At 41.6% G+C, this 18,061-nt stretch overlaps 1 protein-coding gene across 6 annotated transcripts in view; it reads left to right on the top strand.

Annotated features, from left to right (window-relative positions):
• PKHD1 (PKHD1 ciliary IPT domain containing fibrocystin/polyductin) overlaps window positions 1-18,061 on the top strand; it is a 280,498-nt gene that overhangs the window by 141,176 nt on the left and 121,261 nt on the right. For all 6 annotated transcript variants that reach the window (XM_068936956.1, XM_068936955.1, XM_068936957.1 and 3 more), the window contains exons 45-47: window positions 277-411; window positions 3,653-3,788; window positions 5,573-5,819. In XM_068936956.1, the coding sequence (XP_068793057.1) occupies window positions 277-411; window positions 3,653-3,788; window positions 5,573-5,819 (518 nt within the window). The remainder of the gene's footprint in view (window positions 1-276; window positions 412-3,652; window positions 3,789-5,572; window positions 5,820-18,061) is intronic.

The following is an 18,061-nucleotide window of genomic DNA, read 5'->3' on the forward strand; positions in this document are numbered from 1 at the left end:
ATTTAGAAGATTTTTGATCCTGACTGTTACTGATCGCCAGTTCTCTTTTTTCATACTATTTTTTTCTTTCAAAGTAAAAATAAGTTATCAGAATGTAAAAGGGTTTATATGATTAATTGAAAGCAGAAATAAGGAATTAGGGGGAGATTTTCAAATAATATGTACACATTCAACACTTTTGTGTATTTTTAACGCTCTACCCTTTTTATTGCATAGTGAGGAAAGCCCGGCCATAAACCACAGACCTTTTTCTTCCTTTATTATGCTTTTAAATAGATTTTTAGCAGCAGCAACCTTGAACTCCAAAGTTTCCGGATTTATGCTTGCAAAGACTTCGGCATTGACATCGTAGAAAGCCTGGGAAACACTTCTGTAGCTAATAGCTTCTTAATTGGACACTTTGGGCAAAAGGTAAGCACTCTGGGAATTGGTTCAGTGTCTCTTCAACTGTACCACAGCCCTTCAAACAGGGATTTTGGAAAGTAAGAACGCAACTTCAAGAACAGCCCGCGCTCTGTGACAGCTTTGGTGAAGCTTGGTCTTTAAATAGATGCCATGTAAGGAGCTGTAAGGACTTAGACCCAGAGGACTGATGAGCTTTGGGCTATTTGCTTAGTCTTCTAGCTGCCTTCCATCCCTTGGAAGATGGTGCCTTCAGCAAGGAGAACCTGCAAGGAACATTGACCTGGTGATAAAGCAGAGGGAACTCAAGCATCAGTGCTGCTCTCTCAGCCTGCTAGAACCAGGAATTTTGCTGTTTCTGCTGGCAGTAGAAGAAGAAAAATGACATTTGATCAGCTGGACTCTACATCATTTTTCAGGCACTCCATTCAAACCAGCTGATAATATAGCTGAATAAGCATCAGCCGTTCAGAAACCAGAGTTTGCATTCTGCAGAAAAATTCAGCATTTTTTGGCAAAACTCTTCTTACTTCAGTACGAAAGTTTTGAATTTTGAATTTGAATTTTTAAGTAGCCCTGAAACAAGGACTCTGACTTTTTAATTTTAATTTGGAACTATTGGAATGCAATATGATGTATATTCATATATATTCTTTATAAAACATAGCATTGAAAAGTCAAAACAAAAATGAAACTTCTTGCTGATCTGAAGGATTTTAGCAAGAAAAGTGGTTTTTTTTTTTGTTTTTTTTTTGCCTACTCTTCCTTTTCCCAAGATTGTCATGGTCTCAGAAAACGTTTGAAATTTCACAGAAATTGAATTTTTAAGAAAAATCATGATTTTGAGAACAACCTCTTCTAACAGCCATTCCTATAAATCTTTTGCACTAACATTCCAACACCGTTTAACTAAATACAACTGAGAAATTTAGTTTAGTGATTTGAGAATGAGGGGGAACAAAGGATTTGGTTCCTATCCTGGTTAGCATTTTGTTTTTCTCTGATCATCATTGGTCTACCTAGAACACAGAGTACTACATATCTGCTTTAGATATGAAAAATGCTACCTAATTGCAACATTTTTATTATGCAGTAAGCCTGATCTTCTTTCATTATTTTTTTATGTGGCTGGATAAAGTCCTTTGGGTGCTCCTAGGTTGTTAACAGATTAATAACATCGATTACAACAGGGTTTTAGTAACAAGCACAGCTGCTTGTTCATGGGTTTGAGGGGTTTTTTGTCCTGCTCTAGTTTCTCTTGCTATTTGTGAAATTCATTTCCCCTCTGACTGGCTGAGGAAGCGGTTTAAATGAGTTTCCTTTAGAAGCTAGCAGACAGAAATCTTTGTAGCAGGTTGATCTACCTAGAGTATATATCTCAGGTAAACTCCTGGTCTCACCGGTCCAATCTCTACAGTGGCTCAACTACACGACAAATTTCTCTCAGACAGAAAAGGATGGGTGTCTTTGTTTTTGCTTTGCAGGATCCATGGAAGAACTCTGATGTTGTACTTGTTAAGAGATTTAGAGGCGCTCAGCTGTGTCTTGTTTCTTGCAGCACCCCAGGGGGGTGATTATCTTTGATTATCTCATGATAAGAGCCTCCTTGTCATAATTTACATCTTAATTTATGTAATTCTGCCTTTAATAATGATGCCTCTTTAATATCAATTAAAACTTTATGACATTAATTTAACAGGAACATTGGATATTCCACTCTGCTAGCCCTTCCAGTTTTTGAAAGAGTTGCTTTAAAACAGGATTGTTATCTGGAAATATCAGGGCATTGAAAAAATGGGGCTTTGATCAATTAAGACATCAGTGTCATGGCGAGCTCCAGTGCCCAAAAAAGCCAAAGAAAATGCTTCCTTAAGTCATTTTCCTGATAGAAATGGTAATGGGGGGGGGGGGGAGGGTGGAAAAAAAGCAAATGTAAGTAGGGAAAACAGTGGTGTCTTTAATGATTTGTTACCGAGAGGCTGGGGTTTCTGCTCAGCAGTCACTTGGAGGAAGCTGACCCAAGGTTCATCACCTCAGGTGTCTTGGCCTGAGGACAGTAGAGGTAATGGAGCTGCTGACTCTAAATGAGATTAAAGATGGCACTGGCCCTTTAAAGTGTTATACTATTTATGAAAGTCCATTTCAGTCTACATTTTAAATTAAAGAGGATGTCTTCACAGAGGTGGGATTTCTTGGTTCTCTGCTATGACTTTAGAGATTTGGGCTGCAAAAGTGTTTATTGGTTTCAGAAACAGCATCATGAGATAAGTTCCTGCCAGTTTTTTCTCCTCTAGGCTACCCATTATCTCTGTGTCCATCCTTTTGCGATCCTTACAGGGTATACAGCCCCTGTGTCACGGTCTAGAATTCCCATATATTTCCAAAAACTTGTGGGTTTTGCTCTTCTTTTTCACACGTTATGTTTTCTCCTATCTCCATATGATGTACTTAGCTTTTTGTTATTCTGATTGGACCCCGAAGTCAACCAGAGCTTTGAAGAGAGTCTGGCTCAAGTGCTTCCCCCAACCACACAGAAGAACTTTAAATCTCAACAATCAGGTCTTTCTTAGAATGTAAATTAGAATAATTAGCATTTTCAAATACATAAAACTCAGATCTGCTAGACAAGACAAAGCAAAGTGAAAGGCACTGTAAATAAGTCTGTTCACCGTGCCTTACACCTTAGTCCTTTCCTCCAGGTTTAGTCTCAGTCCAGCAGCTTTTTGATTGCACCAAGCTACACAATGCTTCTGGATCCCAAGATGTGTCTCTCTGTCTTTTTGTCCCTGCTGAGTCCCAGCTGCATGTCTGTCCTGTCCCTTCTCTCTTCTGTCTGCCTATCTCTCCTGCTGCAGGCTGGTCAGGTCTCCATTCTACTTCTCTGTCATCCTCTGATCCTGGAAGTCTCCTGAGATGAACAGGTGCAGTTATCTCAGGGAATTGGCAGTTTCCTCTCCCTTTAAAAGTTCAGTCTGACCTAGCATGCAACAGTGAGGACACAGCAAACAAGGCAGTCACTACCCTTTATAAAGAATATAATATTATAACATATTGCAAATGGTAAATGAAACAGATGCTGCTCATCAGAAGTAGTAAGGCAATCTGTACTTCAAATAGTGCAAGTTGTCCCAGAACCATGGTCTTGAGTGGAATCACACTGTTGTGTCCCAGCTGCTGGATCCTGGACTCATTGTGCTTTGTGTCTCAAATGCTGATATACTTCATGACACTCTTCACTTCTGCATTGCAGGGTAGGACCTGTATGTCAGCAGGGCTAAAAACTCCCAAAAGATACCAGTTGTTGATATCTAACACAACTTTCAGGAACTTTGATGTGAGTACTTGCACAGCAATCCAGACCTGTTCTGGCTGTTACCAAGGGCAAGGTGAGTTGGATTTACACCTATTTAAAAGGGTTTACAAAGTCCCTGGTTTCTATCCTTTTCATAGTCGCATGCAATAAGTTCATGGCTTCCACAGAGAATTGCTGATAGATATTTCAGCTGTATCCTGGAGAAAGACTTCTGCAATGATGAAGGGTATTAACTCCAGTTTTGCTTCTGTACTCTCACTATTATGTTTGCTATAGGTGAGTTATCAAAAGCTAGGTTATGAGGTAGTTGTATAACTGCTTCCCATAGGTTTCGGTGCACTAAATAACTTTTAAAATAGCACCACTTGCTCTGTTTCACTACCCTAATTGCAACACAAGGATAATAGCCCTTCCCCATTTCCAGGGAGGTGGAATATAAGATGATGATGTGTATACCTGACAGTTATAACATGCATGCTGTGCAGCTCAGATTAATTGAGAAAATCCCTGAGCTGGGATAACAGAGATATGTGTAACAACCATTCCTTAACAGTACTCGCTCTCTTCATTGTACCCATTTTGCTGATATTGCTGGGGTGCTGAACTTTAGCTACCCTTTAGCTACTGTGCTCCGCATGGGCTGAGATTCAGGTTGGCAGTTCTCTCGAGACAACCTCCCTCTGAAATAGCTTCATCGTTTAGTGGAAGTCACATATCACTCATTTTTGAGGCTGCACTGATTTCATTTTTCTCAGTTCTCTGGGCTTGGGATAGCGCTTCAAAAGCCTCAGTGAGATTTACGAATGGGCTTTAATACACTGACTTGTTATTGCTCCTTCATTTTGGGAGGTAACGTTTCAAGAGTGATGATTTCTTTAATAGCTATGACACATCCTCGCAGAACTCCACCAAGCTCCTACCTCGGGCCAGCCTAAACCCTAGGTAAATTTGCCTGAGATAACATATGTAAACTAAGGATCCTTTTGAGCTTTGATGGGGTACCCAAAGGCTCTTTGAAGACTGTTCCAACTGCAATTACTTGTTAAATATATTTATATATAAATGTATACTGTCCTACAACAACGTAATAGAGAAAAAGACTTCAGGAGGTGAGATCAAAGGACAGCAGGAATAGTAAAATCTGACTCAGAGAGGCTACAACTGACAATATGATTGTCAAACACTAATCAAATGTGGCTCATGCCACTCACGCCAAAGCTGACTTGGAATTGTTTTTGGGCAGTGGTTTTCTGACATTTCTGGAAATATTAATGTATTTTTAAACTTTCTGAGCTGTAATCCTGATGAACATTTCTCCTTTCCATTATTGTCCGTGTTACAGTAGTGAAGACGTCTTCAGACAAACTTTTCAGCCAAGGCTTTATTGTGCCAGGTGCTGTATATGTGCGCACATGTATATTTAACACATAGATATATAGACCTTACCTCCAAAGAATTTATCTTATAAACGAAGTAAGAAGGAACTGTGAGGATCACTGTTTTGGGGATCGTAAATTTTGGCAAAGAGGTTTATGAAGAAATGTTTGGAGTCATTCAGGAGTTGAAGGTAAAGACAGGAATAGATGGTAGATCAGAGGAGACTGTAACCACAAGTCCTGTGACAACAAGGTGCTGGACAGATGGGACCTTAGATTTGGCAGTTCCTATAGCTAGTTCTCGCTCCCGGCCCCCCCCCCCCCTTTTTTTTTTTGAAACCCTGAACCCCCCTTGTTCTGATTCAGCAGACATTTCTCCAAAGGGAGGGTGAAGTGAAGCTAACTCCTTGTTCTCTAGAGTCCTTGTGCCTGTTAGTTGAAGAGGTCAATCCCTGTTTCTGAACTGCTGCTTGTTCCCCAGGTGGGTTCACAGTGAGAGCTGAGCGGCTGACCTTCCTCAACTCACCTTACCAAGCGTCCTTCCCCTTTCCTCACTGTGCTGTCCTTGAGGATCTTGATGGCTCTGTCACGGGGCATGAAGGAAGTCATCTCCTCCCTTCCACGGCCATCCTTGCGAAGTCTTGTGCAGCCAGTGCCAACTTCAGTCAAGCTTCCAGGGGCAGTGTTTGTGGGAGAGACCTTGTTTTTCACCGTATGTCTATATATCTGTAAGTAACCATTCCACTTTTGAAAAATTGGCATGGATGTCTCTTTCTGTGCTTTATTCTTAGAGAAGCACCAGGTCTGAACACAGTCCCAGGAATCCTCTGAAACTGCCTCTCTACTGGTGAACTAAACTAGGTCAGGGCAAAAGGCTAAGCAGTGGCGTACAATAGTCCGTGCTTTTGTCCATTTGATCTCTAGCGCTGTGTTTGGCCTGGCTACTTGTTCTTGGCCAGACACTTCTCTTGCATAGTTTGAGAGATAGCACAGGGACCATTCCCAAGCAGCAATTTGGATGTACTCATCTTGTTTTAGGGGAGGAGAACTTAGCTGTATGGACAGCTATAAGAATTATATTTACCAGTTGCCCTTTAGGCTAGGAGACAATCTCTGCCTTATTTTGTTTACTAATTTATATATGGCCTGCCCAAAGTGTTTTTTTTTTTTTTTGAGGTCATCAGAAAGCTACTTTGTTATCTTGATCTCCTACCTATAAACCTGTTCTCCTCCAGACACAATTCTGGTAGTGTTAAGAGGGCCTATAAGAGAAGGTTGTGGTATATTGTTATTTTGTCAGTCTTTGCATTAGCAGAGTGATATAGATGGGCCTCTGTTAAAGTAAGAATCCAGCTCAAGGTGGGCACTGAAACTCAGATGTTTAAAATGAGATTAGTGGGCAAACCCCAATAGCCAGAGAATTTACTGAGATGATTGGGAACTTTGCCAAGATTTTCTTACCGCTGAAGTAGAAAATGCTCCCAGAGCAGGGGATGGACTAGATGATTTTCAGAGACCCCTTCCAACCTCGGCCATTTTGTGATTCTCTGATCATTAGAAAAGCATCTCAGTTGTTGATAAGATTCAATCTTTTAAAAAAAAAAAAAAGAATTTAATTAGATTTGAACTCAAGCTCTGAGAGTGTTTTTGTCTATACTCACTGTGAGGGTTTTCCCCCAAACCTCCTAAAGAATAAGTGGTCATGGTAAAGTAGTTTTTCTTATCTTCAGTAGAAAATCTCTGCCATGTACTTTTCTTTCTATGTTAATTTCATAAGCTACCAGATTCATGTATTATGTTTCCTACTTATACTGGATTTGGCATTTTATGATTTCGTGGGCCCAGTTCTCATGTAGTGAACAGCCATATTATCTAGAAGATGTAGCAGGTTCATGAGGTATTGAAAAAAAAAAAAAACTTTTTATTATATAGGTTTCTGCAATTCTGCAGAAGCCGTGTGTTTCCTGCCTACATCGTCAGGACTTTCTAATCTTTCATCTTGTTGTCCTTTGCTTGTTGTGAGGTGATTTTAGTTAATTCAGGTCATCAGACCATATTAAGATTGACCCAGGCCTACTTGCCTAAGCAATCTGTTTCAGTTTATATGATTACAGACTATATAGATTATATTCAAGTCTATATAGATTATATTCCATCATCATTATGGTTTCAGACAATAGTACAAGGGATATATCAACCTCAGGAGTGACCTTTTCTTATTGCAAGAGGCAGAGCTTTCTTGACAATTGGGTAGTTGCTCTTCTGAAGTAGATAGATACAAATTTTCACTTGATCTCAGTGGATACTTGTGAGATTCTCACGATTTATAGGTTGAAATGAAAAACTCATTTATTTGTCTTAATCATGACAGAAGCACCCAAAGCATAAATGAACAGATCACTTCATGGATGAAAGGGACTTCAATAAATCTGTAATATAAATCTCAGAGCCTATTCAGTGCTCAAATGTTACTGGAATGATATGGTAGGTGGTCCAAAAACTGAGATTTGAGTGGAATTCAAACTGTAGTGAAGACCTAAAAGCTTGCATGTTGTTCTGAAGGACATGTGTGGTTACCAGGTAGGCACTGACAACGCATCCCATTACAATTGACGGAAATCTGCATGCTTGATTCAGTTGTCCATACGGAGGAGTCCAGTACCATTTAAAGTGTCCTAAAATATCCTGCTGGGCCTGTTGCTTGGTGGCAGAAGGGAAAGATCTCCTGGAGATGCTGTGCCAGATCTGCCATCTCAGACAATTGTTTGGATTCCTTGGGGCATTTTAAATGGCACTAGATGCCCCTGTTTATCTGATCCTTCCCCTGGGGGCTGGTCAGCTGCATTGGCTTTTGGGCTTCTATTGACTGTACTTACTACACCACATCGCTAGTGACTGTAAAGGGCACTTAGTCACCCAGTGCATATATAAACATTGGCAGGCATTTAGGTGTCTTGATGCTAAATTGAATGCTTTGATGTGACTACGTGAATATTGCTTCTCAGTGTTTTAGCATCTGATGCTCTCTACTACAAATGCTACTGTGACAGTGCAAGTGACATTATCCGAATTAAACAGGGAGGTAACAGAAACTTGGTAACGGGCCTTAGCTTACTTTACTTGACTAGAAGGATTAAACCCAGCTTCCTTAGGGGCAGAGAAGAGTGATATTTTGTCTGCCTTGGTTCCGTACGCAATTCTGAGATGTTCTTCCATGGCTGGAAGCTATTCATTCTCACTGTGATATGATTAGAGAAGAGGCAGCCTATTTGGCTTCATTCTGATGATGGTTGTTCTGTTTCATTTGACAGCAAAAGCTATCCAGAAACTGTGAATAATAACAACTAACAGAGCCAAAAAAAAAAAAAACACCCTCTCCCCCCCCCCCCAAAAAAAAAAAAAAAAAAAAAACAGCTGCCTTCCCTCCAGATTAAAAATGACTGTTTGGTAAAAATTATGAAGAATAACTAAAAATTACACCAGGCTTGGGAGTGTTTGTGTGTATCCATGTGTGTATGTGTGTAAGTGCTGTCCATTTACCTTTTTTCCTCGCGATTCATTTTGAACCCATTCCAGTTTCAGCTATTTGTATTGTTGAAGGCTCACGGATGACCTTTGGCATGGTTTTGATCCAAGATAACTATCCAGATCCCAAGCAATTCCTGGGTATGAGTTAGGGGTCAACATGACCCAGGGACCATTTCCAGTAGGGCAGTTTGGATATGGGGCTGAAAGAGTTGGATAGTCTGGATGTGGCCAGATGATGCCAGCTGACCTTAGGGCCAGAGGACAGCCTGCAGCACCAGCGAGTGGAGCAGTAGAAGTGTAGCTGCAGGTCTGTATGTGAGCGCTTACACACTCTACGGGTGGGTGAGCCACTGCTTTCTTGTAGGGTATATGTGCTCCTTGCTGGTATCTCTTCGCACTCCCAGTAAATCCAATCTGCTATAAGCTACTTTTGAGCCCTTTTTTCATTTCCAGAGAGATAGAAAATGTCCTAAATGCAAAGCTTGGAGAGTTCAGCTTCCTACCAGCAGTGTCTCATATCACACCTTTATAATAACCCAGTCCTGGCGTACATCCAGGTGTTTACCATCAGCTCTGATGGCTGTACAGCTCCGGAGTGCCAACCCAAGAACACTTCTATTTCCACACTTACCTCCACAAGCTGGACTGTTCCTGCTTTGGAGCAGCTGGCCACTAAAAGGATCCAGTGGAGAAATGCTGCTCAGCCGAATACTCGAATACTACCAGCACTCCTGTTACACAGGGAGGATAGCTGTGAATTTCTGGCCAAAAAAAAAAAAAAAAAGAGGTAGGAAAAAAAATTTTAATGATCAAAACATTCCTTCTTTTCTCCCTGCACTTCTCTTCCCAGTGCCCTGCTCAACATTCTTTTTTTTTTTTTTTCTTAAACTACAAATCTGAACCATTTTTGCTGTTTCAGGTTAGTATTACACAGGCAGCAATGCTGAAATGCTCTGTCAGATGGCTGTGAATAATTCATGGCTGTCTTATAATTCATGTTTTAGAAAAAGGAAGATCATCCCTCCTAAACAGGGGAGAGGGCAGGGGAATCAACGTTGCATTAAATGGGGGAAAAATGTGAAACTATCAGCTACCTGCAGGCTTCGCTTGTGATTACTGTTTCTCCTAGCTAAAACAAAATTCTGCAATAGATTAGGAGTTAGGAAGCATTCGGGCCTAGGAGAAAGGGTGCTGGGTAGAGGACAAAATGCGACTGTGCTACATTTTTCTGGACCACTTAACTACTTCACAGTCTTAGGCAAATCACTTCCCTTTCTAGCCTGCGTTTACTTTGCTTACACATACTGACGACTCTGTGGGTCAGTGCTGTGCGGGTATATGAAGCTTCTCACAATATTGCCTTGAGGTGGACTGACTCCTTTTGGGCACTGCCACAATGAAAATGTTAATTGTTCTTGACAGGTAATGCATGCAATACACTTTATTCCTCCTGTCATCAAAAGGTGGTAAAGGAGTGAGTGCATCTGTGCCATTGCTGTCAAACCCTGGAAATGTTCGAGCCCTGACCTAAACGCCACCTTCCCGGTAAATTGCTTGAGAGTTTTAAATAGTCATAGCAAGACGACCTGGCACTTCTCAGTCAACCTCTTCATTTTGAGCAGGTCCCCCTTCTACCGCTTTGTTATTATTCATTATTATTCATCTACATGACCTGGGAGTTGATTTATGTCACTTGGTAGTTTGAGTAGCAAGGCTGACTGCTAGCTTGTCCTTTTGAGGACTATCTGCTGAACAGAGTAACCTGAGAGACCAGGAATAGCCTCTCTGTGCTACCTCCAGATCCTCTCCTGAGCAGCTGTAGGGCAAGGAGTGAAAGGAGATGGAGGGAATGAAGGATGTGAGTCAACTAATAAAATATCCACAGCATGACCACAGGATGAGGAGTGGAGGAAGAGGACAGAAGGGTGAATTTTGCCTGGATGTATCTGAAGAATATTCACAATAAAAGGGGAATAGTTTAGGATTAATACAAGATAAAAATGATGGGGAGCAATTGGCAAAAATTGAGCAGAGAAAAAGAAAGATATGCTGGGTGACAGGAAGAATTTCCTAACAGTGCAGTCGCTTGGACTCCTCTAATCTCAGCAGAAAGATGAAAGTACTGCTGCTTGGATCTCTTCAGGCTGTCAGGGGCAAAGATTTAAAAATGGCTCTAGAAGAAAGCATTTTGTGCAGCCCTGCCAGGCCCTGGAGTACATGACCTGTCATATCTGCAACTTACTTGTTCCTAATTCTAGTTTTCGCTAGCGGCCCCTGAGGATTCGTTATGGCCCTGTAATGCAAAAGACAGGGGTACTGTCAAAACCATGAATGAAAAGCCTCCGAGCCGTAGCTTTAGGCACTGTACCCACATTTACTGATCCACAGACTGAAGTGTAAGCGCAGGAGCATCCTCCCTTTGGCAGGAGGACACGCTATGCAAAGAGGAAGTTTCAGGCAATAGCAGCAAAACAGTATCATCTCCCATGTTCTGTATCTGTCTTTTGGTCTATAGTGGCACATTCTCTGTGACCCTAAATAAAATTGTGAGGGGCTTGAGTTGGTGTTTTTATTGTTTCTGTGGTGCTTAGGGGCCTGAATTTTAGGACTTGATTCCAGCTCCAAAAATCTTAAAGGCTGGGACACGTAATGGGTTTTGAGAGGAATACTCATGTATGGCGAGGAGGGTAGGCAAAGGGTAGATAAAGAAATGAGCATTCACTTGCAGAAGAGCTTGGTACCTTGTGGCTACCTCTTGCCCAGGAACCTCCAGGTCATTCCCCAGCCTTGAGGGCAATTGACAGGGTCTGACATAACCATATTAGTAACCTTCTTAACCTCCAAGAGAATGGAGAAGTTTCCTCTGCACTACTTTTTGGGAAACTCCACCTGCCTGGTAATTGTCTGGGAAAGGGCTGGCTGGCACAAGCCAAAAGCATATCCAGGACCGTTCTAATAATTTCATAATAACAATATAGTGCCCAAGTCTTTGTCTAGGTGCTGTTTCATTTACCAGTGTCGATGCAAGCTATTGGTCTTTTTTTTTTTTTTTTTTTTTTTCCAAAAAAGTATGTTTGCTTTTAGGAGCTGTTTCTTTGTTAGAGAAAAACAAGTGTACAGAGCATTTATTGACTCTCTTTCCTGAACTGCTTTGCCCAACAACTTCAAGGGCAATGGGGATCCATTTCTAAGCTTTCATTGCTGTAACAAAAGCCTTCATCAAGTCCAGTTGAAAGTTAAACTAATGTGTCACTTAAGCACCCTTTAAAGAGGATTTTTATGTCTTTTAAAAATGTAATTGAAGCTTATAAAAGTCTTTATAAATTTATATGTGGAAAAGTTATTGAGTACTATGAAGAACAGCTTATGCCATGGCACAGCACAGCGTGGCTGCAGGCTAGATACCGCTGCTCCAAATGCCACCGCTACCCATATTATCATGAAAATACGAGTCTCTATTAATATTAAAACAAATTTTCATTAAAAAATTGTCATAACATGATTAAGTGACTTGAAAAGTTTCCTCACATTATGCATAATTTTTACAAGAAGGGAGCGTTAGAATAATCGGCGGCCAGGCAGCACCTTGCGGCGAAGGGGATTCCAAACCCTTTGCGACCCCGTGCGCAAGAAGGAACGTCTTCTCTTGTTCCCTTTCATTTGCTTCCCCCTTCTCTGTCTGGAGACCTGGGACTTCTTGCTCAGCAACAGTCTTGTAGTTCAAACCTTTTATTGCTTCTCTCTTCATAGCCTGCTGCAGAGGAAAAGATTAACTTTCTTCTTTATAGCCTTAATTCTTAAATCTGGTCTAATATCCTCTCCCGTAGTGCGTGCATTCAGTTGCTGCAAACCCAGCCGCCCTTGATGGGTTAGTGTAAAAAGAATAGCATACCCCCTGCCTCCATGTCTTTGAGTCTTGAAGAGAGTTCAAATGGGTACTCTAGTTTTGCTTTTCCTTTGATATTTACTTACTGTGGTGCCTTCAGATGAAGGCCCACCTGCTGTGAAACACCCTTAGAAGCACACTTTTTCACTCAGCATGTACGTGCTCAGTTGCTCTCTGGTCATGTATCCTCCCTGCATACGTGACCATGCTCATGCACGGGTGGCTTGCACGCTCACTTGGCCTCACAAGACAGCCCTCTCAGGGCTCCTGTGATGTAATATGAGAGGCAAATATTTAATCATTAGCTATTGGCTCTTAGTTAACCAGCACAGCAGATAAATTTCAGGTCTTTCACTGTGCTATATTTCTAACATCTGGTTCATCCAGCCAAATCAGACAAGAGAAAGCTGGTTCCCAGTGTAGGATCCCTTTCCTTTACTCTTGCAGTCTACAGTATTGGCAGCAGATGCAGATCTAGCATGGGCTTAGGAATATGCAGGATGAGATGTGTCCCCAAATCTACTGCTCAGCTGGATCGTTGGCTAGGATGTGCCTGGGTGCAGGGAGGGATTTTTAGCATTGAGAACTCAACACTTTTCCTTGCTTGCAAGGAAAAGGCTGGCAAGCTAGTTAGATATTTGTTATCGTCTGGATAGATCTGAGCCAGGTCTGCCACTTGGGACACACCAATGGGTTATTAGCCCTAATGTGTTAATTTGTGGAGGACTGCATCCACGTTTTCAGATCCATGCTGAATGCCTCAGGCCTCTGCCTGATGTGGAGCAGGTGGGATGCAAAGTTGTCATCTGCAGGTCTTTTCTATGCTTAAACTGCATGCAATGTGTCTGAACTGGTTGCTTACCAGCCAGTTTCCAGCTCAGAGTTTTTATCTAATTCTGATTTTCCTTAAAATACCAGCCTGAAACCTACAGGAGCTGGGGAACTGATTGAGGAAGAGGGATGAGGTGGGAAGGTATTGCTAGCAAACTCAAAAGCTACTTTAAGTGAAGTCATCTTAACTTGTCAGTCACTACCCTCTGCTTTTGGGAGATCATCTCAATTCTTCTTTTGCTTCACATTTGGAAGGCCTATCCCATAATGGCTACCCGGCATCAGGGACATAGACCTAGTTATTTTCAAAAAGGCCCTGCAAAACCTCACTGGTGATAAGGGTTCATAATACAAGGCAGATATGAATCCTGTCCTTGGTCTCTCAACATAGACACACACATTTACTGAAAACAACTGAAAATTCTGATTCTTGGCAATTGAAATCAAACGAACTGTTCTTAGGCCTAGCATCAAAGCTGTAAAGTGTTTGCTATGGTCATAATTCGGAATTAGCCTCCATTTGTCTAACAATAAATTGGACTGTTGATATAAACACTTGCTGTCCCATTTGAAGTTAGATGCCGTATTGTTTCCTGTTTTGGGAGAGGGATAATCCTAATGGATTATTACACAAACGTATCAAACAGAAAGCATTTAGAGCCAAACAGAGTGTCTGCCTTCATACACACAGATATGAACCCTTAGGATAAGTAAGTTAATGGTAAACATAAACAGGAGAGTTAATATTTGTTCTACTTGATGTTGTTGATTGGTTTAACAAATCCTTTGTGGGCTATCTGTGTTGAGCAATTCTGCACAACGCAGTTGAGCTAAATTACATAACAGTTTATATGATCACAATCGGTAAATTGTTACTCAGACTGTAAAGTCCTATCTAGTAATCCTGCCATATTTCTAAAGCAAATTGCTCCTTAATTGAAACCTGCTTCAATATAAAAATACAGCCTTTTCAATGAGTCATCCATTTTTTCTTCCTTACGGTTTGTAAAGGCTTCCAGCAGTTTAAAGCGAGGGTTAATTTTGCATTAAGACCATTGCCTCCTAGTTTCTTTCAAATAAAGCCAGGGGAAGTTCAGGGGAAGGCTCTTTCCTTTGATAATGAAGCTCTCCACGCTAATGATGCATGCAGGCTCCCTTGGATCCTCTGAATTAGAAATACTGGTGTGTGTGAGTGCTACTCTGCTTCATTAACATTAAAGAGAGGTAGATTGGTGGCTATTTAGGGCACAGTGAAAACGCTGGCTATTTAGGGCAAATGGAAATGGTGCTAATTGTGGCTGGTAATTCCATTAGCAGAGTACTTCCATTTTGGTGTCTGTTTGGCACATAGGTGAAAAAAACAAGCACTCTGGCATCCTTTCAAGGGAATATAGTCTGAGGCTCATTGTTGCCTAGTAGAAGTTAACTTTTGCACACAGCTGCAAAGTTTTTTATGCTCCTAAAATATTTGTTTCTGTGCACTAGCACTATACGCAGGGCGTGTGTTTGTCGGTGGCAACACTTCAAGCAAGGCAGGCGAAAGTCAGGGACACAATATTCCAGGCTGAGGAAACCCCGGCATCATAGAGACTTAAGGCCCTAAGAGGTCAGGCAGGCTTTCTGTCCTACTCTCTTTCCTTCTTAGGTCATGAACAAACTTCCACATGTAGGCCAGGGAATCCAGAATATCTTATAAAGAAACCATGCAAAGCCTTCTTCCTCAAAAAGGCCTTTTCAGCATTAAAAAATGGCATTTTCACCCCAAATTTTACTGTCAAAACTGCCTGTCTTTCTGTCCCAAAGAAAAAGAACAATTCACGGAGGAGGAAAGTTGGTAGTATCTGATTCAAGCAAAACCATAGCCTAACTTTTAACCCTTTGGAGAGAGAACTTGTTATAGGTGGACGTACTGGGAAGGATGCATTTCACTTAGCTTTAGCCATCTAGAAGTTAGTTGTCCAGTTAAAGATATAGTTTTTTGGGGGTCCTTTTATAATCTCCTGTTACGACTGGTGTCCACCAGAGTCAGAGTCAATCACCTCATACACTATCCAGGGAGCCTACAGAGCTAGTGTGGAATTGCCACCTAACTTTCTGACAGTTAAAGCAGGTGACTTGTGTCCCTCCTCGAATCCAAGCAGAATTCACAGAATCACAGAACAGCTGAAGTGGGGAGGACCTCTGGCGATCACCTAGTCCAACCCCCCTGTTCCAGGAGGGTCACGTTGAGCAGGTTGCCCAGGACCCTGGGATTGCCCCTTGCTGGTTTTCTTCTCTGCCTTTATAACTTCTCCAGAGTACTGGGGAGAGGTCCCTGGGAAAAGTGGTCCGAGCAATCTTATCAGAGTGTTCTAGGGATGAAGACTGCTGTAAAAATGCAAGGATTCAAGCTGCACAGAAGATGGGTCTGAGCCTCTGTCACTTGCTATGGTATTGTATACTTTTGTAACTCAGTAAAGTGATTTCTGATTTGCAGAAGAATTTAACCTTGTATGTGGTGTGCTACTGCGGCTAGAAATGTTTTCCTGAATACCTGTGCAGGTGCTGATAACTGTGGCAATAGCCCGTTTGTTGTCATTTACTTGCTTAATTAGCAGCCTAATATCCTGGTCCAGCTAATGCCTATGAGAGGAGGTTTATTAGTAGTACGAAAGCCGTTTAAACCTTATAAACTCCTTCCAATCAGTTTCATTGGTCTGCCAATATCTTCTGGTTGAGTAATTCTTTGCTGATTCACACTTCCCCTGTTTCCGACTGCTGTTTCTCTTCTGAATGTTTCTGGGTAATCCGAGCATCCTCTGCTTAAGTGACAGCCACCAGAACGGCAAAAAATAGGAACTGATTTAAAAAGGGAAATAAAAATGTACAGGCAACCCTCCCCCAGGATGATTGCTATTGTATATCCTCTTCTAGGCAGTAAGGGGAAAAACAGCCAACAATTGCAGACACAAAAAGGCAACTCCCTAGATGACATGAGTTTCAGTGTTGTCTCTCTTGTGTAAGCGGGCCATATGCAGGCTGGAGTGCTGGGTAACATGCTGAGATGTCTAGCTGAGGAATAATACTCTGGTATTTAGAAATATCATTTCACATATGTTAAAAGGAGATTTTTTTAAGCTCAATGTCAACTCAAATGCCAAAAGTGACTAAGTGGACTAAAGGTGAAATTGCCAACTTGCCTTAATCCTGCAGCTGTTCTTGATTCATGTATAAATCTGCTGCATTCACTTTCAAGGCAGAATCATGGCCCCGGTGTACCAGGGCCAGCTAGCAAGGTTCGTCCTCGGCTGAGAATGAGACCTGCAATCCTGGGACATGTATCCCTAGCAATTCCCTGTGTATGGTATGAAGAATACAAGAAGTGGGGAAAAACGTAAACTGCATTTATGCAGCTGCCACCCTGATTTTTTTTACAAGCGGCTAGTGCTGGCAAGGAGTGGGGATGAGGGGATGGGGTGGGATGCTTGCTGGAATGGGGAGTCTGCAGCAGAAATTTTGTACGCTTCTATCAGAGCTCCACATGCACCTTCAGTGGTGTAGACCACACTGTGTTAACCACACTGAGTCATGCATGGAGTGATGAATAATCTCTCCCGTTTGCTACAAAGAGTGCCATAAAAAGATTCATCAAATTATCAGACAAATGTAGGCAGTCCATGCATGTGTGTGTGGTGAGGGAGCAGGGAGGATGTTCTTAGGCTAGGAATTATTATTCCTAGTTTTTGGTATTGAAGTGAGGTTCCTAATGGGGAAGTCTCAACACTCAAATTCATTTGGATCATGGAGAAACAGTAGCTCCAGAGGACACCTCAGACCACCTAACATCTGACCCATCCTCTGGAGGAGCCTGGTGTACCTTGTTGCCTCTAGAGGGAAAGTTATATACCACACAGGTCTTAGTGCAGCACAGAAATTTTAGTGAAATAGTATTTTGGCATCTTCTGCCTTGAAGATGCTAAATGGTAATTCTCCACTGACCTTTCATGGGATTGGTGTGATTCAGTTACAGAATAAGGCTGTCTGGATTGCTTTACAAGTCACCTGCTGTTTCTATGGCATCTATAGGAAGAGGTTGCCCAGAGACATTTCCAGCCTAATTCCAGATGTGAAGAAGTAACACAGGGTAGCTAACCAGAACATAATTTCAACCATAAGTTTCAAGAGCTGTTGCTGGAGCGCAATATGCTCAGGACTGGAAGTTAAACCTTTGTTCTGAAGAAGCAGCTTGTGAAAGAAAAATCAAAGTCAGGTGGCTGTGATCACTCGGACACTGAAGAGATAATGGATGTTCAATATTTGAACATCAGAAAAGGTACCTGAGTTCCAACTTTATCCTTTCCTTCATGTAGGTTGCTGCCTCAAAACAAGTAATTCCAAAAAGCGGAGTATTCTGTATTTTTATTCATTACCTTACATAGGAATGCCTTCCACCTTGGGGAAACTGGCAGTCATACCAGCAAGATATTATTCTACCCAGAAGCCCAAATAATCAAGATCAGTTGATCATAATTTGAAAACGCTAGGTGCAAGACAGAGAGGGAGTCTGCCTATGGAGAGGAAGCAGTTTAAAGGTTTTGCCATAGTCAGGGTGGGTATCTATAGCCGTTCTAGCCTCACCTTGTTAATAATTCACACTCTTAACAGAGAAAAGCCTCCAGATACTTTAATCTAAAGGGCTTGTATGCATTCATATTATAATTACTTCTGTTAGTGTGTTTAGTAAGT

This window comes from Struthio camelus, chromosome 3, assembly GCF_040807025.1.
Source record: "Struthio camelus isolate bStrCam1 chromosome 3, bStrCam1.hap1, whole genome shotgun sequence".
Lineage (NCBI taxonomy): Eukaryota > Metazoa > Chordata > Aves > Struthioniformes > Struthionidae > Struthio > Struthio camelus.